The sequence below is a fragment of the Anthonomus grandis genome, chromosome 12 (assembly GCF_022605725.1).
Source record: "Anthonomus grandis grandis chromosome 12, icAntGran1.3, whole genome shotgun sequence".
NCBI lineage: Eukaryota > Metazoa > Arthropoda > Insecta > Coleoptera > Curculionidae > Anthonomus > Anthonomus grandis.
The window spans coordinates 8251015-8274721 of NC_065557.1; the positions used below are offsets into that span (position 1 = coordinate 8251015).

The 23707-nt window shown below is 31.9% G+C and overlaps 1 protein-coding gene across 2 annotated transcripts in view; it reads left to right on the top strand.

Annotated features, from left to right (window-relative positions):
• Positions 1-23707, top strand: part of LOC126742960 (neogenin) — a 159367-nt gene that overhangs the window by 120626 nt on the left and 15034 nt on the right. For both annotated transcript variants that reach the window (XM_050449849.1, XM_050449850.1), the window contains exons 7-19: positions 1098-1213; positions 1416-1869; positions 4262-4544; positions 4649-4855; positions 5039-5333; positions 8942-9100; positions 9163-9368; positions 10402-10549; positions 15674-15835; positions 15898-16092; positions 16177-16212; positions 16589-16753; positions 23296-23502. In XM_050449849.1, coding sequence (XP_050305806.1) covers positions 1098-1213; positions 1416-1869; positions 4262-4544; positions 4649-4855; positions 5039-5333; positions 8942-9100; positions 9163-9368; positions 10402-10549; positions 15674-15835; positions 15898-16092; positions 16177-16212; positions 16589-16753; positions 23296-23502 — 2633 coding nt within the window. The remainder of the gene's footprint in view (positions 1-1097; positions 1214-1415; positions 1870-4261; positions 4545-4648; positions 4856-5038; positions 5334-8941; positions 9101-9162; positions 9369-10401; positions 10550-15673; positions 15836-15897; positions 16093-16176; positions 16213-16588; positions 16754-23295; positions 23503-23707) is intronic.

The window sequence follows — 23707 nt, forward strand, 5'->3', positions numbered from 1 at the left end:
TCAGACCTCAATTGGGTTATTTGACTTTCTGTCATTCATTTCAGCACTTTTTGATTCTCAGAATTTTTAAATGTCAGTTCTTCTGAAGCAGGTGCTGAATTCGGTAGCATCATATCTAAATGTAAACAGATAATGGATAGTTTAGATAATAATTTCGTTAATAATTTCGTTATGTCTTGGGTTTCTCCTGTAGGATATTTTGGAATTGTTTTAAGATTCTAAAGGATATTTTCAATGATAAAAATTGTAATTTTTTAAACGCACCTTTATTTTCAGCCTCTAGCTCTATAGAGACTTGGATAAAAACACCTGCCATTCCGTCATTTATTTCAGCACTTTTTACCAGTTTATTTTTTATTTATTTTCTAATTTAGATGGTGACAAGGCAAAGAAAAAGTAGCAATTAATATACAAATTTCACACTTGTTTAAAGCCTACAAAACCGGCTTTACAGCTGGTAAATAACTTTTTATTTTAATTACAAATTCAGTATCTCTGAAACTCTTTGCAATCGTTTCGAACTCAATATATCATTTGTTGAGAAGATTCTCTTTGGTTTCCATTAGAATATGTCCAAGAGTTTTTAAGAATTTTACATTGGATTTAATGGTAATTTTAGACATATTTTCATAAAAGACAATTTTCTATTTCTAAGAGTCTTGAAGATGATGCATCAGCAATTGTAAACAACTATATTCTACGAAGATTTCGGTAGAACATTCCTCGATTATATAGATCGATCTCTCGTGTTTCTCCAAGGAATATTCTCTTAAGACGATCTTAAGTTCCTAGTTAGGAATAACTCTTATAAATCTTTGAAATTTTGTTTGTATTATTCCTTGTTCACTGACATAAATTATTTTTTATAATATATGGATGATGTTTTTCCCCTCAAGTATCCATGTAGCCTTTGCCATTCCGTCATCTATTTCAGCACCTTTTAATTCTTAAAGTTTTTAAATGAAAGATTCACGGTTAAATTCAGTCAGGTGTCGAACTGTCTAAATGTAATCAGATAATGGATTAACTTGTGGAAATAATGTAGTTAATTACGCCGGATGTTATTTTCTTTTATTGTTATACATAATTTATTTTAGGAACAATTTAAAAATAATGGGGCTCATGGTATCCGATTCGGGCATTTTTCAATGCTTCGCCTCAAACCCTGCTGGAAACATCCAAGCGTCGGCTAACCTAAAAGTTCAAAATTCAGGTAAGCACACTTAAAACAATATAAATATATTTCGGTTTTATTTATTTATTTTATATTTTGATTTTTATTTCGTTCTTTTTTAATTTTTGTTTTTTTTTCTCCTTCCTCACCTCCGTTCCTCCCCCCAAAAAAATAATCTTAATTTTGCATGCATTTGGCCCTTCTTTTAAATAAATATGTGCATGCAACCACGTCCCCCCAGAGGAACCGAAAGAAAAGAAAAAACGCCCAAAAAAAATCCAAAAATCCCTGCTGCAAAAAAAACAATCGATCTCGTTTTTCTCGCTTAAGTCGGAAGAGGGCGGCTCGTTGGACCAATTAAATTTCGGGCAGATGCGTAAACCGAACTTACCGGAAATACCCATCGATCCGCATTTCGCGTTCAGTAGCTTAAAAAGTAGCGAGTCGGGCGACGATTTGAATTTGGGCGATCAGTCGTTCGATTCGGGGGACGTGCAGGCGTTTTCCTCCCTAAAATCCCGTTTAGCAGGTGGTTCCGAGAGGACGATCACGGAGGGTTTACCCGGTGCACCGCAGGACTTGAAGGCGGTCATTGTCAAGGCACGATTCGTCATTTTAAGTTGGAAACCTCCGGTAGAGAACGCGCATAATGTGGAGGCGTATGCGATTTATTGGAGGCAGGATGGCAGCGACAGGTGAGTGTGTCTGATATCCTAATAGTCCAATTAGTGCAAATTGAAAAAGCAAAAAATTAAACAAAAAAGTCATCAAACATTTCCGAGCGAACGCCACGTTACCGTTTATAATTCGTTTTACTTCTTTTGCGTTACTTTTTTAGTTAATTTCGGTGTTGTTGTTGTTATCGTTTCTGTAATTTTTAAATCGTTTTATTAAAATGGCATTTTGGCGGCCAGTTGAAGTCGATGATGCTTTTTGAAAAGCTTTGGAGTTGTCTTCGTCTTCTCCTAATACATTTATGCAAGTAATGAGCAAAGCCGGGAATTTGAACATAAACACCTGCACGTTCAACGTCAAAGACTTGTTCTAAATATGTTTGATTGTCTTCGACGCGAAAATATGGATCACCCGGAAGCAACAATTATAACCCGAATTTAACAATTGACGTGAATATATTGGTCTACAATTTATCGTGTTGTTAATATTGGAGATATTGTAGATCATTCCATAAAGTGGAAGTAGGTCAACCAACACCAGAAGTTGCGAAAAATTGACAACGCGACCAAGGACGTATTACACTATTCGTTAGTGTATGGTTTTTATGAAGACAATTTAGTGCCAATTCTGGAAATGATTAAACCCAAACTAAGTGAATATCCAGACTATGATTACAGTAGCTTAAAGACTCTCCGCAGTATTTTAGTAGAGTGCGGGTTTAAGCATAACAAACTTGACAATAGGATGATTATAATGGAATCACGGCGTATCGTTGCACTTCGTCAAGAATATTTACGGAATATTTAAAACAATCGAGAATTGAACAGAAACATAGTGTTTTTAGATGAAACGTGGTTCGATACGCATGACGTTCTTAAGTTTGGCTGGGTTGAGAAATCTAATAAATGTGTTCTAAATTTATACGCCTTGCTCACCAGGAAAACGTGTAATTATTCTCCATGCTGGTGGAGAAAATGGTTTTATTCTGAATGCACTGCTTTTATCAGCAAAAAAACATTGCGAAATCATCGGCCGATTATCACCAAGATGTGACATCAGAGTTATTTTAAAAATGGTTCACAGATCAGCTTTTGTCAGGTATTCCAACTTTGTTATAATAATGAACAATGCTTCTTACCATTCCGGAATATTAAATAAAATATCGAATACCAATTTAAAAAAAAAATATTTTAAATTTTATGAAAACTAAAAACCTTGACATTTCAGAACAAGATTTTACTGCAAATTATTAAAAATTACAATTTCAAGAATGAGTACGTTATTGACAGTATTTCTGCAAGTCATGGACATACTTTATTAAGACTGCCTCTCTATTATTGCGATTGAACTGGTTTGGGGAACCATAAAAAAATAGCTAAGGAAATTTAATCGCTTGCCTACTCTGAGTGGGAAAGTGATTGAAAACATTCGCCAAATCGTACGAAACTTTGAGACTAACATATGGAAAAATTGTGGTGAACACGTTATTAAAAAAGAGAACGAATATGTTACTTTGACCCCCGTGCCATCCTAAGTAATTCAACCTGATATAAATTCCAGTTCTGAAGTCAGACTTTTCTGAATAACCAGCCAGCGATGGTAAGTTTTTAATTATTTCTTAAGTTGGAATAATTTGAAAATTTGGTCTATTTTATTTTTAATGAGACACCCTATATTTTACATATATCAACTTTGGATTTTACATTAAATTCTAAGAAATTTGATGTACCATATGACATACTTTTATTCAACTGTTTTTAAGTGATACGTTTTTAATTTTCTATGATATTAAACATTATGGAAGAAAAATTTCAACATAGTGGAACAAAAATTTCCTATTTTGACTTTTTAAAACCTGTGAAATGTCGTTAATTTTAAATAATCTCAACTGTCAAAAACACTTTTATTTAAGAATGACAGAGAATCGGTCGAATTTGGTCCATCGTGAATATCAACGGTACTGGGCCGCCGAGCGATTGGATCGAGTTTGATACTTTTCAGACGGAAAAAAGGAATTTGTTTAGTTTCGGCACCATAGCGTCCATAACCTTTTAAATTCGTCATTAATCTACTAATTTAAAATAATAATTGTAAAAACAGAAACATCTTCAGATTATATTTAGTTCTCTTTCAATTTTATATATGAAATGCCACTGACTACTACAAAACCTCCTGAAATAAAATGTTTTTGCTTTTTCATTTTGGTCTAGTCAAACTATAATAACAGCATGAACTGCTTTGAAGGGTAAATTTTTTACGGCATTTGGATATGAGGAACATCATTTTCTAACGATCATGTGACAATCTCTTACGTTTGTTTGGTCTGATTTGGGTATTTTTACGTATAAGTGCATTAAACGTAGTTTTCTTGTTGTCCATTACATAAGTTCAAAACTATAAATATTTTTTTAGGGAACGCTACCAAAACACTTCGCGAAATAAGCAAGAAGAAATCAACATCGGATCTCTATGGCCGGGAAAAATCTACCATTTCCGGGTGGTACCGATAACCGCCCACGGTCCGGGAGTATCTTCGGCCACCCTGACGGTTACGACTCAGGCGGAAGAAAACGTTCCCTCCGCTCCTCAAAACTTCGAAGCTTTCGCGACCAACCCTAGAAACATACATATTCGATGGAAACCACCAGAGATCACCAACGGAAGGATTTTGATGTACACTATTTACTACATGGAGGTAAGAACATTTTCGTCAGTTTTAACGTCATTTAAGACCCGATGGAACCTAAAACTGGAAAAATGTAAATGAAAATCAACCCATTTTGCTCTTTTTGTTTCTAGACTTTATCGTCGGAAGAGCGTAACGTAGACACCACCGAATTGCAATACGATTTAGGCGGTTTAACTCCATACACCGAGTACAACATTTGGGTGGTGGCGGTCAACGCCAAAGGAGCGGGAGACGCCACTCAAGAAAAACTAGTAAGAACCTTTAGTGCCTTGCCGACAGAACCTCCTAGCAATGTCAGTGTGGAACCTTCAAGTACCGTAAGCAATTTAAACCATTTTTTCACTACTAACATATTCTGTAGATATGAATAAATAAAAATAGAATTACTTAGGTTAGATTCCATTTATAATGCCAAAGTTTCGACGCGATATGGCTAAAAAAATAAGAAATAAGGTTTTTATTATTTGTTATCATTAATATCACTAAATTTTTCTCTTTAGAGCGTGGTAGTAAGATGGGAACCACCCCCGATCGGATCCCAAAACGGAGTAATTTTGGGCTATAAGATAAAATATCGGAAAAACAATTCGAAGGGTAAAGGAAACACGACGATAGTCCCCGCGCATGAAAGACACGCTGTACTAAATAATTTGGACCGAGGTGCGACGTATCAGGTTCGAATTTGGTCCATGAATATCAACGGTACTGGGCCGCCGAGCGATTGGATCGAGTTTGATACTTTTCAGAACGATTTGGACGAGAGTGTCGTGCCTGATCAGCCCAGGGACCTTAAATGTAAGTACCACAAAATCGTTAAATTATTACTTTATTATAAACTACTGTACGAACCAAAGAGACACGTGCCTAGGGACAGCAAAATATATGTTTATTTAAATAAGTTAAAGTCCAAGTCGCATGTTTCACATATGTTGGGAAATAGGGTTAAACGATTACATAGGTATGTTTTTAGATTTATTTAGGATCTACTGTATTAGTGAAGCAGAAATAATAAGCTTTATGAACATTTTTGACATATTTTCATAAAAAATGTATAAGCAAATGCTTAGTACCGAATGGGAGGGCAGAACACTGGGCTCCAAGTAGGAAATTGATCTAGAATAGATGAATTCATGGAAGGCCGAACAAAAACAATCTCTAAATTCCCTAAAGCTTCATATATAGCGTGTCCAAATTGGTTGATCTTAGATAATAGGTGTTTCGGTTAATAATGTCGACTTTTTGTCTGATTTAAACATTTATTCATACTGGAACAAAATATGTTAACATTCAAAGTATTGGCCAATATATTCCCATCTTTTTGCCAGGAAATAGGGTCCTTGCCAAAAGAAGCCTTCGTTTTTGGAAGCCAACTAACTGCATCGATTAAAGTTTTCACCTATTTGAAAGATTGGAAATGTTGTTCTGAAAGTCCGTGCTGCATTGATCGAAATGAGTGATAATCAAAAGGAGCCAAGTCTAAAGAATACGACGGATGGGGAAGGACGGCTCATTTGATGTTTTCTAAATATTTTAACACTTTTTGCAACTTGAGGTCGAGGCATGGTCATCTTCAAATATGACTTTGTCGCGGCTTTGGGCGTTTTTTTTTTGTTCAATGCTCGATTCAATTTGATCCACTGTTTATGGTATCGTCCATCAGTAATTGTTTCGCGAGGTTTTAGCAATTCATAATCAATAGCACTTACTATCCCACCAAATACAAGGCATAACGTTTTTTTCCGTGTATATCGCGTACATGTTGTGATATTGATGGCTGGCCTGGATCTACCCATGATGCCTTGCTCTTTGGATTATCAATCACCTGTCACAACCCGATGCAAAAAACCTTTTCTTTTTTGTCTAGCGAGCAAGATTTTACAAATGATTTTTCGCCTCTACTTTAATGCATAAGGAACCTATGTTCCTTCTTTTTGCATCTTACTCAATGCGTGCAGACGTCCGAATTTAATACTTTTCCTAATTGCTTCAATGTCTCTGTTGCATCTTTATCCAATAAAGCAATCCCATCTGCATTTTCAAATTTTTTTGACTGAACTGGGCGCTCCTTGTCTTGCACATCGAAATCACCACTTTTAAAGCGTTGAAACCATCGTTCACAAGTTTTTTTGGGTCGGAGCATGTTTTCCATAAGCTTCAACCAACGATCGATAACTCTCAGCAGCCGTTTTATTCAAATAAAAGAATTGATTAACGTTTTTCTGGAAAACGTCCTTTCCTGGTATAAAATTCGACATTTTCGCATTTGTTTAAAATAAAACACACTAAGTGTCACTAGTGTTTAACTACTAATATACCTGTAACGCCATCTTTTTTATTTAACCGTTTTTTTCTATCTACCAGTTTTCTAGATCATGCATTACCAATTTTAAACAGATTATATTTTATGAATATTTCGGTAGAACATTCCAGGATTGTATATTTTTCTGTCTCGAGTTTCTCCTAGACATAGGTATTTTAAATATAATGTATTTCAGATGGTCTAAAGTCTCTAAGCAATAATAAACCCTCAAAACTTCTGGAATGTCTTTGTAATATTCTTTGTTCACTGAAATACATAATTTTTTGAAGTTTATGGTTAATGCTTGTTCCTTTTAACCTCAAGAATCCGTGTAGCTTTTGGCTGATATAGCTATATAATTATAACCATTTTACCCAATTGATTCCTCGACTTAATGTCTTGTATTATTCTGACCTCGATTGGGGGCGCACTTGAGATTCCGTCATTTATTTTAGCACTTTTTGATTCTCAAAGGTTTCAAATGTAAGTGCCACGATAAAATTTAGTCCGGTGACGAATTCAATGGCAGATTGTCTAAATGTAAATAGATAATAGAATAAATAAATATTAACGGTACTGGGTCGCCGAGCGATTAGATTGAGTTTGATACTTTTTAAAACGAGTTTAATAAGCTGCCGAGAGACCTTAAATGTAAGTAAGTAGCAGGTCCTACATACTTTGGAATATAAGGTTAAAGGATTACACATGTTTCTAGATTAGTTTAAGATCTACTGTAACAAAGAAACAGAAATAATAACTATTACGAACACTTTACGCATATCTATAAAATCTGTATAAATAAATGCTCAATACTATATGGGAGGGCAGAATACAGAGCTCCTCCAAGTTAGGAACTAATCTAGAATAACCAATGACAAAACAAAAAAGATCTTTAAATACTCCTAAAGCGTGCTATACACTGTGTTCAAAATTGTTGGTCTGTTTAGCATTTGGCCGAAATATAGTCACTTTATCGACAAGCCCAATTGATTTCTCCAATTATTGTCTTATAACTTTCTGATCTCGATTGGGGGAAGGCACTTGATATTCCGTAACTTATTTCAGTACTTTTTGATTCACAGAGTTTTAAAATGTAAGTTCCACGGTAAAATTCAGTCAAGTGTAAATAAATGATGGATTAAATGAATTTGCACGAGAGTGTCGTCTTTGATCAGCCCATCAGAGACCAATGTAAGTACAGCTATTTAGCCATTTCAGCTTTAGTAAACGTATCTAAACATTAACTGCAAGCGATTAACTTTTAAGGTTAAAAGACTTTTATTATAAGCTAAAAATAGAATCAGCGCCAACATTGTACGTTGCGGTACGCCAACCTCAACTCTTTGAACTCTATAAATATCACTTAATTTAATTTTCTAAAATCTAATCTTCAAGTGGGATGTAAGTAGTACACTGTAGTTAGTATGATCATACATGCTTTGAGAGGCACATCAGATACATATCTATGTCAGTATCCAAGATGACAAAAATGTTGCTTAAAGGGTAAATCGCTATTCAGACTAAAAAATGACTATCATGACTAAAAAAAAAGAAACAAAAAAAAATTAAAATATGATCAAGTAGAATTATCTCCTCCAAGTCTTACCTCGCAAACCAAGAACGTGCCACTAGGAAATGTGACGCAGTGAATTTCTTAAGTCTTAAATAAATCCCTGGATGTGTGATAAATCCCTTTTCAAATTTAATGGAACCATTATTAGAATAATATTATAGACGGAGAAATTTGCAAAAATGCAAAAGACAAAATCCGCATTGAGTTCTGAATATAAATAATACAAATACCACAACAAAATGCCCCTACTGGGACATTCACGGGAGGAAAAGGGTCCTATTGGCAACGTCCTAAGTGAAGACCTAATTTAAAAGATGTCTTCGCGAAAAAATCGAATTTCAAAAAAAACGACAGCCCAAAGAGTGCTAAGCTCGATACATGACATGTCTTCCCATATTAAAAATACCATATTTCTAGCTTTTTTTCTTCTAGATGATCCTTTTTAAATTATTTCTCGAATTTTCCCAAACATGTTAAAAAATAATCACTTTTCCATTTACTTGTCAAAAATCATTAACGTGAATATTTCAGATCGTCCAACCTACGAGAAACTCTTTCTAATATGGTCACCTCCAGCCAACCAGAATGTTCGAGTGAGAAGTTACATCATCGGCTGGGGCAAAGGAATTCCCGATCAGTACACTGTTGAGCAGGAAGAACGGAATAGAACGTTTGTCATTGAGGGTCTCGGTAAGTGGTGCTCGTCCTTTAACTCTATGCTATTTTATCATAAAATTAAAAAAAATATTTAGAACCAAACTCCGAATACGTGATAAGTTTACGAGCCAGCAACAATATGGGTCCGGGTCCACCGATTTATGCCACCGCTAAAACGCAAGACGAACCTCCGCCGGAACCGACTGCGGCCCTTTTGCCCCCCGTAGGGCTGAAGGCGCAAGTCGGCGGTCCGACTTCTGTCGTTTTGTACTGGACCGATCCTACTTTAAAACAAACTCAGGTATGATACAGGGTGTTTCCTCAAGCGTGGATCGCGGCTATATCTCGGGAACCATCAATCTGACATCATTAGAATTGTTTTTTCAAAAGAAAATTTTGACAATTAATTATAGGTTCGGAATTTGGTCACTAGGCGGCATAATTAAAAGGTCAATAACTCAATTTTCGAGAAAATATCAGCTTAAGGTACGTTTTTTAAACATAATTAGAAACCTTGCGAAAGCCGACTGCGTTTTTTAGGTTCTAGTAAATTTAATCTAATTTTCGATTCTGCTGTTATATAAAATTATACAGTGCCATTTAAATGTTTGTGAAAAAATCAAAGTAACAGTTTTTAATTCAAATGAGGTCTCCCACTAATTTTACTAGAAACTTTCCTATACTACTGGACACAATATTTAAAAGTACTGACATTTCACTTTTAAACAGTCTCAAATTGAACAAAATTGGATAAACCTTTTCAAAGTTAGCCATTTAAATAATTACAGTTTCACTACCTTACCCTACTTTTTAAAGGTTGGCACGCCAATGAATCTTTGACCAAAAAGATGGAAATGTTCCTTCTTAAAATAATTTATTTATTAAGGTTTCGAATTATGTTTTTAATTAAGCTGACATTTTCCGGAGAAATATAGAATTTAAAAAGACTTTGATGTAAATAAATCAAAAGACAACAACACAAAGTCTCGGTCTCAAAAAAATTATTTTTCTAGTTAAGGTGATGACATGTATTTCGCTCCTAAGAGCATCATCAGACCTTAAAAAGGTTAAAACATGACCGACTGAGTCAATTATACAGACACACTTAGTGTGTGTACAATTGTGTTTATAGTGACCCAGTGAAACACGTGTCACCACTTTAACTAATAAATTAGTTTTTTTGAAACCGAGACTTTGTGCTTTGATTTACATTAACAGTTCCCGAGATATTGCCCCGATCCACACTTAGTAAAACACCCTTGATGAATCCGCTATATTTAGTTAGTTTTTATAGTTATTTTAACTAACCCACTATGTTTTTAAAAATCTTTTAGTATGTAAGAGACAATCGACTGTACAAAGTCAAATATACGGAGGAGAGTTCTGGAAAAACGAAAATTATGAATTCGAGCGATTTGAATATCAACATCTCGGACTTAAAACCCAATACTTTATACGAGTTTGCTGTAAAGTTGGTCAAAGGTAAGTCAAGTTTAAAAATTTATATATCGTAGTATTTACGATATACGAAAAAGTATATTATGGCTATACTATTTGTTTAAAAACATTACAATAAATCAAAAACAAAAATAAACGTTAAGAGAGCATTTATGCCCTTATTGAATTAATAAACTTTAGGCGGGTTATAAAGTCGATTCCATTTTAAAAAGCAGTTTGGACCAAAAAGCATTTATTGGATGAATTTACTTCTCTACTTTTCCAAAATATCCAGTTTTTAGTTTTATGTTTGAAAGATTTAAAATCGTCAACCAACCTCAGCTCATTTGGGAGCATGTTATACAATCTTGGGGCATAATATTTTAAGGTTTTTTGTTTAAGGGTTTTACGAGATATTGTTGAATATGCCTAGTTGTTTTTTCTAGTTAAGGAATTTCCGTTTATATTTACCTGTATCTTGTCTTTCTTATTATGTTGTAGTAGAATTTTTTTAAATTTTTGTATATGTATTTCAGAAACACTTCCCCATCCTAGAATAACATAAGTTAAATGAATTTATACAAGAGTCATATATAAAATTTTTATTTGTTCGAAAATTCTCGAAGGTAGACAAATTTTGACAGAAGTCCCTTTTTAATTAGTTTTCTGTATATTTAAGGTTAATTGTTTTGAAAATAGTTTTTTTAATTCTATAAAGTCCTTTTCATTATTATTTAATTACTTGCAGAATCTACTAGAAATTGTATTTTTCTTGTATAATTTAACCAGTCATATACGAAATTAAATATTAGTAAAATTTTTAAAGAAATCGACTGAGATGGGCTATATATGACGATATAGCCGTCTTGATATTGCTGGTAGGTATATATCCCTGTACCCTTCTCATTTAGTTTCTTGTTTTTTACTAATACCAAAATTTTTTTCTATACTAACTATAAAATTACAAAAAAAAACGGATTATTCAGATAGAAAAGATTACTTTTAGATTATTTTAGTAGCAACCAAGGTGACCAAACACCTGTATTAGTCTTGGTTTTTAGAAAAAGAATAAGCAAAAAAATGTAATAAGAGATCCTAATTCATAAAAGACCGAATTATAAAAAAAAATATGTACATATATATAATTGCACAGAAAAAATAGAAATACATGTTATTCCCCTAGCAGTGCAATGCCAAAACGCCATCAGCGTTCATTAAAAAAATATCCTGAAATAAGGTTATTTCTCGAAAATATATGACCTAAGTACATTCTTTTTTATATTTTATTGATCTTTGGACAATTTCTAATTTCATAAGGTATGAGGTTATATATTTTTGGTGCACAATAGTTTAGGAACCTTAAATTACTACTCGTGGGCAACTCTATAAAATTATTAATTCTATTTCTAGTTTTGCAGTTATAACTTACATATTTTTTTAGCTCAATATTCTTACTAACAAATATACTTACTTCTAATACATATAAGGATCGTATATCAAAAATTTCTTTATTATTTTGATGGTTAATATTAAACACAAAGTATTCCATCCTCATAGTATATAACAAAAGATTTTGAAACTTCAACTACTTTAAAAATAATAAAGGCAAAAGGAAAAAAAGACAGAAACAAAATTAAAAAGTTACTTCTAGAATTGAAATATGACTATTATTGAAATATCATTCACTTTAATTATAGTAACCAAAAGAAATTATGGGATACTGTAAGTAAATTTTCTAATATGCATTAAGTAAGAGCATCCGTAAATATTCTCAAAATAAAGGACGAAAATAATTACTTAAACAAAATCAACGTAATATTGCAAAGAATTGCAATACTTATTATAAAAAAATTAAACATAAAATGGCATTTGTCAATTATTAATAAAAAATAAAAATTAATTGTTTTACAAAACCATATAAAAAATAATGTAAAAGTAACCGCGTCTTCAATATTTTTGACGCCCGTCACAAAGATAGAAATAAAAGACAATATTAGTTCCCTAAAAAGCAATTCCGCTCCAGGCTTCAATAAAATAACTAGTGCGGTACTTAAGGAAATTGCAAATGAAATTCCACAATCTCTAGAGTATGTAATTTAATAATTTTAAAAGATAAATCTCCCTAATCATTTTAAAACTGCTCTAATATAACCGATATTAAAAAGTGGACCATCTTTTACATCAAATTATCGACCAACTAGTATTCTACCAGCATCATCTAAAATTCTGGAAAAGCAAATTTTTAATCAAATTTCAAATTTTGTTGATATTCATAAAATTATCCCCGATTATCAATCCGGTTTCAGGAAAAATTTTAGCACGTCTTCAAGTTTGGTGGGTATTTTAAATGATATTAGGGTAAATGAGGAAAATGGTCAGCTAACATGTATGGCCTTATTGGACTTTAGTGGGGCTTTTGACACCACTAACCATGATATGTTATTGGCGAAATTAAAATATATTGGTATTTCAGAGAGCGGTATACATTTTTTCAAGGATTATTTGCGTAATAGAGAAAGTTGTGTTGTGGTGGTTCCGCAGTCTGAAAAGCATTACTCAGAATTTACACCTTTTACCCGGGGAGTTCCTCAAGGCTCTATAGTATCGCCGTTACTGTTCTCTATTTACGTGGCTGATATGTACAAAGTAATAAAACACGCCACTGCAACAATATGCCGATGATTCCTAAGTTTATATTCCAATTTACATTAATAATATAAATCTATTCTATCCAAATTTTAATAGTGATTTAATTAGTCTACATAAATATGCAGAAAATCATATATTTATTGATAATGCTTTAATTCCTGTTGTTTCCGAGGCAAAAAATTTAGTATTGAGAAATTTATATTTGATAGCTCTCTCTCTTTTGAATTACACATAAAAAATAAAACGAAAATTACTTATTTACGTTTAAAAAAACATGTTAAATTTAAGCGAAATTTATCGGCAAGTACTTATTGTGCGATAGTCTTATTTTGTCATTATTTGATTATGGTGACGTAGTCTATGGAAATTCTTTATCTTTACAAAATAAAAAAATTATACAAAAAGTCCAAAATTCCTGTATGAGATTCTCTTATAGTATCCCCTACAGAAACCACATATCGCCTTATCTCAATAACAATAAAATATTAAATATAAACAATAGAAGAAAGCTACATATGTATAATTTTGAATATCGCATAGTAAATAATAATCAACCATTTAATTTAAGAAGTCAGTTTCAAGAATTCGAACATGCACATGCTACACGAAATAACAACGTTTTTATCGTACCATTGCATAGAAGCGCAGCATTTCAACGTTCCTTTAAGTATGTAGCTGTTTAAATGTGGAATGGCTTAAACAATGACATAAAGCAAATGCCCTTGGGAGCTTTCTCTGGTCAAATAAAATGTAAACTACCTATGGAGCAAAGAGTTGGCAATTAATTCATGTAGGGTGATATATAAAATGTAATAATGCGTATAATAACATAATACAAGAAATAGTAAGATGTAACATAAGATATACATGTGTATATAATATGCAAATTTTCAGTGGAATGTTCGGAGATTCTATTTTAAAATTCCGTTTTTAGTTTTATTCTTTCTTTTTCCGTATCATACATACGTATATTTTTTGATAGCCTAGACCGATGCACGCATCTTGGGGTTATTTTTTGGAGTCTTTTTTTGCCTCTCTCCTTGCGCTCGTCCATTTTTGCACTGCCGCTGCCTGTCTTAAAATCTTAGGTTAAGTAATTGTATATCTTACTTTGCATTCCTATATAAAAACGTTATTTTTATTTTTGTAAAATTGTTTTTGTTTTTGTGTTTTTGTAAATTGTAAAGGGATTTTTCATCCCTTCTTTGCTTGTGCTTACTAGGGAAAACGGTTTCATAATTGAGAGAATAGTCCTATTTGTCAATATAATTTTTTTTCCTTGTAATTTAAAAAATACAAGTATAAAAAATACAAGTATTAAAAAAATACCTATAAAACTGTAAATTTTGACAAATAAACCAGTTTGATTTGATTTGATTTGATTCAATATCAATAATAGTTGAAAATTAATAAATAACAATATTTGAGAGACAGACAGAGATAAAGGTAGTCAATTTCTTTATGGCACACTCAATTACCTTTGCAGCAATTTGTTTTTACCAAAAATAATAGAAAAATAGAGATAGAGGAGAAAAATGCGCGCAGGATTATTTGTAGATTTGGCAAAAGCCTTTGATACAGTAAGTCATGATGCTTTTATCAAAGTTAAAATGTATGGGCATACGAGAACGCTTTTGCTATTAAAAAGAAATATCTCAGAAAGAATAGAGATAATGGAAATAAATGGCGACAAAACTGACCCAATGAAGTTGTTTTATGGAATTTCCCGAGGGACAGTTTTGGGATCTATTTGGTTCCTGGCCTATATAAATGACCTTCTTAATCTTGCATGTTCCAGAAAAATAATTTCTTTGGCAAACGATTCTGTACTACTTTGTTAAGAGGAAATCATGGAAAGAGGTTCAAAGATATAAAAAAACATGATAAATTGGTTTAATGTAAATCTTCTCACGATTAATTTTCAAAAAACAGTATATATGCCCTTTTCTTATTATAAGGATGGATCTTATTATACAAAAAATCACTGGAAATCAACATTCCTTGTAGAAACAATGAAAAAAGGGGTTTTAGTTACCAAAAATTAAACTAAATGCTTAGGTATTATAATTGATTCGTTTCTTAAAGCCAATATTTCCAATTTAGTGAGAACAACTTAGAACTCTATTAATTTCGTTTAAACTAATTCTCAAAAATAGTGATGTAAAATCCATTTATTTTACTATTATACAATCTCACCTGAGCTATGGAATTGTTGCTTGGGGTAATCAAAACTCTAAAACTATTAAAAATTATACTAAAACGAATAATTAAATGTATGTTTGGCTTACCGTTGTTATTTGCCACTGATGATTTGTTTACGTCTTGTAATCTTTTAAGTATAAAAAAATATATTCTTTAAAACTGCAGTGCTCAACTTAATAGAACATAGATATTATTTTTTAACAACATTTAATCCAAACAGCCACAGGTTCTCTACACGGTTTTGAAACATACGTTTTTAACGAATACAAAATTGCATATAAAAATAGTTTTATTTAACGTTAAATTTCCTTACCTAAGGACGTAGAGAGAGCGGTTGGAGTATGGTAGTCCAAAATCGTACTTGGGAACTCCCACCTGACGTCGCACCGAGGAATGTCGACGTACACTTTAAAGATGAAGATTCGCAGTTGGTGGAAATAACGTGGCTGGCGCCTAAAACTTCTAATGGACGAATTACCGGTAATTAAACAACAGTTGAACCAACTGAATAAAGTAGGATTTTATTGTGCATTTTTTCATAGGTTATGTTATCTTATACACGGATAATAAAAATAAAACTGACGCGTTGTGGAAAGCTTTACCGGTCAAAGGCGATAATCATTCCAGCATTATTTACAACCTGGAACCGTTCACTTTATATTATTTTAAAGTGCAGGCGAGGAACAGCAGGGGATACGGACCGTTTTCCAATACCGTATTTTTCAGGACGGGCCAAAGTAAGTTAAGTCATAAATTTTGCCTTTGCTTTTTTTTATTTTTTGTTCGGTTTTTTATTTTATTTTTGTTTATTATTTATGTAGATGTTGCTAGACAAGCGCCTGTACAAGGAACGGCAGGTAGATAATTTTTATTTATCTTTTTTTGTAGTAATTATGTTTGATTTTGTACAATCTCTAATAAAATATAGAAGATGTCAATTTTAAATGGTACCACTATAGCTAAATTAGACTGCAGAGAAACGTTTAACTTACATATTTATTTAACTTGCAAAGTAGCTTAAAGAATGACTAATACTTCACTAAAACTAATAGAAATATAAAATTAAATCATTAGAAACTAATAAGAATAATATAATATGTAATCACTAACAGACATGTCAAATTAAGTCGATTTTCTCTAATTTAACCCACCTTATAACAATTATGGTATCACTTAAAAGGGTCTTACACCTTGTCTGTATGTTAAAATGTCTTATAGTTTGTTTTTTTCTAGAACATTCGGGAGTTTTCTCAGGAAACACCCTGCTACTAATAATCATAGGCAGCTGTATCTTAGTGCTGGTCACTGCAGCGTTTGTGGTTGCCTACCTTTGTTGTAGGAGACGAGAGAATACCGAATTGGCGTCACCTAATAGGGACAAGAAGGGATACCAAAAAGGTAAATTAATTAATTTGTTTATTCGATAGATAAGTTATGTATAAACCTTAATCTTGTTTTGTGTATATATTATTTTAGCTCTTAAGGGTGTTGGGTGAAAACCATGAATGTCACAACATTATTGAAATTGAATTAAGTACTCCATCTATCATTTTTGGCAAAAACTATCTGCTATTTTATCAAGAAAGGGAGAAAACTTTGAATGGTATGAATTATTAAGCATTTTAAAATCGCTATGTCTGAAGAAAACCGTGTATGAAATAATAAATGTCCATTCGGCAGCAGTAATAAAATTAAAACATTACGTATTAAATTTTGTTTTGCATGTGGCCAGTTCAGTGTAGCTATATATAAGTTGTATAAAAAGAAATTTACATGCCTATACCTCATGAAAAAAAGAAAAGTAGAGGAGACAGAGAAGTTGGCAAGGATGAAAATCCTGGCGACTTTCACTCAGTTGAAACTACGAAAAGTAACCTTGATAACCGTAAAAGAACAACAGGTAATTAGAAATGCTTTTACAGATTTAATAACTTTTTGAAAATGACTAACGAATTTTAGGATCACTTCATGGCAATGATCTAGTAGCACCAGGCCCCTTTTACATTAAAAAGTAATATTTTAACCGTAATAAGTGAATAAAGAATTTTTTTTTGTTCGAAATCCAAGGGTTCCAGTGACTTAACAAAATTATCTAGAAAACTCCGAAGCAGAAAGCCATACTTGAAAAAGAAGTATGCTTAACAAAACTATTTATTCATATTAATTACAACTATTTTCTTTGAATGTACTGCATTTCAATGCAATTAGCTTTGAGGTGTCAATATGTTTATTTATAAGTCAAAATTGGTATTATTACGTATTAATAACGTCTATAATTATTTTATATTTATACGCAAAATCAGAATGAATATATGCAGTATTAAGCTTTTAAAATCGATTTCCTCAAAAACAGATTTTTATAACATCCATGGTTTTCTCCCGAGATCCATCACTTTACCCTTTACAAACCCCAAAGTAGTAATGGAGAGGGTTTTAAAAGTGAAAACGAACTATAACTAACAGATCAAAACTAAAAAAAAACAGGAGAAACAGAATAAAGAAAAAATTCATTAAGATTGAATGAGGGCAATAAAGTTCCGTTTTTAAATTATAATTTAGTAGTAGACCATCGGTTGAACGAATAGAACGGGAAACCACTCTGTGTAGAGTGGAAATTTGCTAAATTTGCGTAACTTTTACATTATATACGGTATCTTATAATGTTTTGCTATTTTTTAACAAAAATGTTTTACCTATAAAAAAAATTTAACTTATTGTAAGCGGATTTGTATTTCTGATTAAAAAATTACTCCTGCCACGCATTCTTTAAATTTAAACCGTAAATTATTAAAAACAAGTCGTATTACTGCCGCTGCAATAGAGTTTATTCTATTTATATTCTTTATTGTATATCCGAAATTCATAACTTGAAGAAATAGTCTGTTTTTCTCACATACCGATTTAAATTAAATAGGAATTAATGGAAACGCCGTCACAGATTTAAAATTTATTTCTTTTTATATAGAATCATAAAAACACATTTATTAATTGCACTGTACAGAAAGGTTACATGAAGCAACTAATCCTATTACATAGCACACTTCTAAACCAAAATTAACAACCATACCTAAAGCAATGAAATTGATTACCAAATTTCATTTAATAAGTGCTTTAATTTGGCTAAATTGCAGTTAAAAATATCTATATCATCTATCCTCCCTATTGTAATACTACTCTATAAGAAAAGTAAAATAGCAAACTTAACTAGAACTACTTCTGAACCATCTCTATAAACTGTTCACAAAAATAATGAGATTTAAGAAAAAAATGGATTTCTATTATCCTATATTCTTATTAACTTCTAGAGACCTTTAGTCCTTACTTTTATGTAAGGTATGTAAGGTAAAGTTGGTGTATTCCTTATATTGTGCTTTAAAAGTTAATCTAGATTAAAATGTTGAATTGTCAATAATTCAATATAATCATTATAAAAGATTATTCGAAAATAAGTTACTTCTGTTGTACGTTACAAGAGTAATAATTTTGTATGAGAACAATAAAGCATTTTTTTCTAGTTGATAGTCTAGGCTATATATATTACTCTTATTAATATTAGCTGAAATAATTTGCAGGAATTGATCGCAACGCAATTGATCGATAATTTTCTATATTGTTTTGATCTCTCTTTTTAAAAATTGAACAAATTCTTACCTGTTTCGGAAACCTGAGAAAATCATTGATAATCAATCAAAGGCATTTATACGTATTTTACCTATAGTTTAGATCCTCAGATCAATTGTAAGAAATATAAATGACAAGCATATTATATACACATATTAATTAAGCCTATCTTACACATAAATTACAATTCAATAAGCCAACAAGTTCTCGCCTTATGTCTTACAATAAAAAACAAAAAGAGCATTATATGGTATAAGGTCAAGGGTTAATATTAAAAGTTTAAATTTATAAAAATTAGATGGACACTAACTGTTATATATTAAAAAACATTTAATTAAATCAGGTTCGGTTGCTACTTTCACTAGTTTCTTTGATAGGCATTTTAAGTAACGCGGCATTCCAGACAGAACTAAAGAGAATAAAACCTCATTAATATTCTCAATTAATTCAATAAATAAATTATTTTTACCATAAATATTAAATTTTATAACATAGTGCTTAACAAATTAAAAATAAATCCGTATTAGAAAAAGAAAGTTAATGATGGTGGCCCGTGGACGAAACGTCGGATCTAAAGTTTAATAACGGCATCTTAAAGAGAAGGAAAAAAGTGGCTATGAGAAAGTGTCATTTATGCTCAAAAATATTTTGTAATAAACTTAGCAGAAAATATGAAATATTTTTAGAAAATTCGTTTTTTTTTTCGGATATCTCCGGAACCACTCGGAATTTTTAAGATTTCAAACCGGCATGTTATTGAGCACCCAAAGCCGCTAAATTATTCCTATTTAACCAACTTTCTATCTCTCATGGTTACGGAGATCCCTGTACTGGCCCTCCTTATCTTGGGCACGTTATATACTTAGATCTGTTGTTTTGTAACTACAGGGTAATTTGAGGATTGGCTTATTTCAGGTTTAATTAATTATTTTTATTTGTTCTTGTGGCAGGGTGAAAATTATTGGATATATTTAAAGTTAATTTTTTATTCTTTATTAGCTGTGCAAGTAAGACCCTGCAAAATATATGTTTAATGTTAAAGTAAATTAGCTCTAATACCTCCAATTTCAGAGGAATAATCTGGTTACACTAATTAACTGTTCGCCCCTGTTTAGGGTCCCTTGTGCGTTTTTTCTATATATTTTTTTGGAGAAACCAATAAGTAGATAAGATTCTACGGCCTAGCAAGTTCTTCCTATATTTTTTTGCTTTATATTTTGTATTTTTTGCAGTCTACCGTTCTTTTCCAAAATTATTTTTATTATAATTTTTTATAAGGGCCCACAAAGTGTATATATAATCTTAAGATTTAATACTATTTCTACTAGGATAAGAATATATTTATACAGTGAGGACGCGCAAGTTGGAAAAAATTCATTTCAAATTCAGGGGTATGTTCGAAAAAAAAACGTTTTTTTTGATAATGAATTCATTTATACAGGGGAATAAAAAATTAGTTACGACCATCAGCTTAACTTTTTTTAAATAGAAACACCCATTTTTTATTTTATTTTTTAATTCTGTATAAAATTTTAAGTATATTTTGTATACTTGTATACTAATTTTTTATAAATAACCATGAATTTTAGAACAGTTTATAAAAAAACAAAAACAAAAAAATTAAAATAAATGTTCAAATTGTTGACCATTAACTTCCTGACAGTAACCAAGTCGATATTCAAATTCTTATAATACTTTACAAGAATTTGAGGCCGGATTTAATGTATTTCGGCTCTAACTTTATTTTTTATTTCTTCTAAACTTTCAGGTTTATCAAAATAAACTTTATTTTAAATAACCCCATAGATAAAAATCCAATGGGGTTTAATCTGGCGACCTTGCTGGCCATTCAATAAAACCCTCCCTTCCAATCCATCCATCTATTTGGAAAAATGTTGGTAAGGTAATCTCGTACTGTTCGCGAATAGTGTGAGGGAAGGCGCCATCCTGTTGAAACCATATCGAATCTGCCGGTATAAATGGGTTTTCACTATTTGGAAAAAGTGCAATTAAACTAGGTACTATCTGATTTTGAAGCAACTCTAAATATTTTTCAGAGGTAAGTGCGCCCCCTCAATAAAATAGAAACCCACAATTGTATGTATAGTAATGGTACAGAACCATTAAAAATTGTGGGTTTGCATTACATTTATTCATCATTATTTCGCAAAACTCTATTCTGCGAATGTGATCATTTTCAATAAGCTCCTGAATTAAATGAATTTTATATGGATGCCATTTAGTCCTATGCAAATATTTTAGAACACATGATTTACTAACCGACCTGTGTTCCAGTCTTGTCGACATATCCTACCATCATCAAAATTTCAATTCTTTGTTTTCCAGTTAAACGCGCCATCCTTTTAAACTTTGCAACTGCACTTTACTGACATTTACGTAAAGTAATATATACTGTTGTGACCATGCGATTAAATGGTGATAAAGTGTCAACAATCAAATATACCTAATAAAAAACATGTTTGAATATGCTTAAATGAGCCAAACAGTTGCAAATTTATTAATAATGTTAGTATTAGGTATAAGACATGGGATACAAAATATACTTAAAATTCTATGCAGAATTCAAAAATTAAATAAAATCGCGACAAAAAATAAAAATCGACGTGTGTTTTTTCGAGCACACCCCTGAATTTTAAATGAATTTGTTCTAACTTGTGCGTCCTCACTGTATATCTTAATATATTCGCAAAAGACCGTGAGTTAAAGCCTGCATATTAGAAAATTAATTATTTATTTCAAAACCTATAGAAATGACACTGAAAGTTTAATATTCTCCAAATAAAAAATGTGTATACAGGTTGGAGAATTACGCATTGTCCAAAATAATGGCAATACCGCTTCCTCACGCTTTTTTATATTTCTTCCGAAAGAGTTTAAATTTTTAAATTGGTGTCTGTGCGGGAGTACAATGTAAAGATTTATTTTTTATTACATTTTAAAATAGACTGATTGATAGACCTTGTGAAAAAAAAACAATTTTAAAATGCTTTCGAATTGTGAGAGGTCTTCAAAATTGTCATAAATGCCACCACAGTAAATTGCAATAACCATCTATCGAAAGGGACCAGAAGCAAGAACGACTAGCTGGAAGAAATGGTCTTTAGTGCCCTAGAAGTGGGTTCAACACAATTAAGTAGAAGTGTTGGAGAGGAACTGGGTATAGACCATAAAACTCTTACCAGTATTTGGAAAAAACGTGTTTGAGTACAAATGTTTTAAATTTTCAAAACTCAGAGCCATTCTAAAGAAGGGAATTTTGTGAAACCATGACGCAAATAAAAATATTTTTTTTACCAAATATTCTATTTTCAGATAAATTTTCTTTTCCATTACACCATTTAATTTGGGAAACACAATCCTTACATCGTTCGATTTTGGTGTCGGGGAATTAGCACAGAAGTTTTTAAGTGCGTACTCAGTATCCTGAGTATTCTCATTTTTTATTCATGGTACTTTAAACGCTCTTGAATACCTAAAGTTTTGACAAAACCAAGTTCTTCCTGTCATTCCTTTGTAACTTAGACTAGAGATTGGTATTTTCAACAAGATGGCTGGCCTGCTCATAATGTCGTTATAACATTTTTAATAAACATTCTTTCTAACCCTCTTATTAGTTTGACTGGCGATATTAAATGGTCTCCTAGATCTTAAGATTGGTCTTTTAGTTTTGGGGTTATGTTAAGTTACACATTTACACAAACGAATTTAGTAGGCCATCAAATTTAGAGCAGCTATGGGAGAGAAAATTGTTGAATGTGCCAATTTCATTTCAAGTAACTTTTGGAAGTACGAAACGGCTTTTATGATAGGATAACTTATTATTTAGGCAAGGAAGAAGCCTTTTCGAGTCTTTTATTTAAAAAATTAGTTTTTGGTAAGTTCATTTTTAAGAATTTCAGTTTTTCTTTTATTATAATATCGCTTTAATTTTCATTATACAAAATAATAATATGATGTATGTAAGGCCTGCATCAAAGAAATATGAAGTGCCTAAACTTATTTTGGGCAATTTTAATACAAGTAATACAGTTGCCTCATCATACGGTCATATTAACGTCCTACTGAAGAACAACTACATAGTAGGCGCACGAAATACATGCGTGCGCGTTGCCACATTTTGCCTCTAAGCACCTCTCTATGCATAGTGTTCTATTCCCCAAGCTGTATATATCAACTTTTTTGGTTTATAAAATAGCGTAACCATATATAAATGAAGGTAATAAGTCTTTACACTGGTTAAGTGGTCTCTCCAGTATATTTTTTTTTACTGAATCCCGGCATTTTTATGATCTGCACAGGCAACCAAACCGTCAAACCTCCAGACCTCTGGATCCATCACGACCAGATGGAATTGAAAGCGATGGAAAAACGACACTCGACGAACGATGGCGCCAGTAGTAGCGGCGCATTGACGTTACCGCGCAGCGTAGGCGGTAACGATTACGATACCCACGACAATGTACATACTAACTCTTTAGATAAACGCACTTATGTTCCTAATTATGGTAAGCAATCCTGTTTTTTTTTTAAATTAATAATTTTTTTCTTTAAATTTCTTAAGTGGGAAAACAGTCGTTTTTATTGCTTTTGGTATGGATTGGCTTTTTGCTGTAGCCAGAATGAGTTACACACACAACGGGGGTTTTTGTATCTTATTACATCATATTCACACACGTCTATTTATTTATATATTTGTTTGCACACATCCAC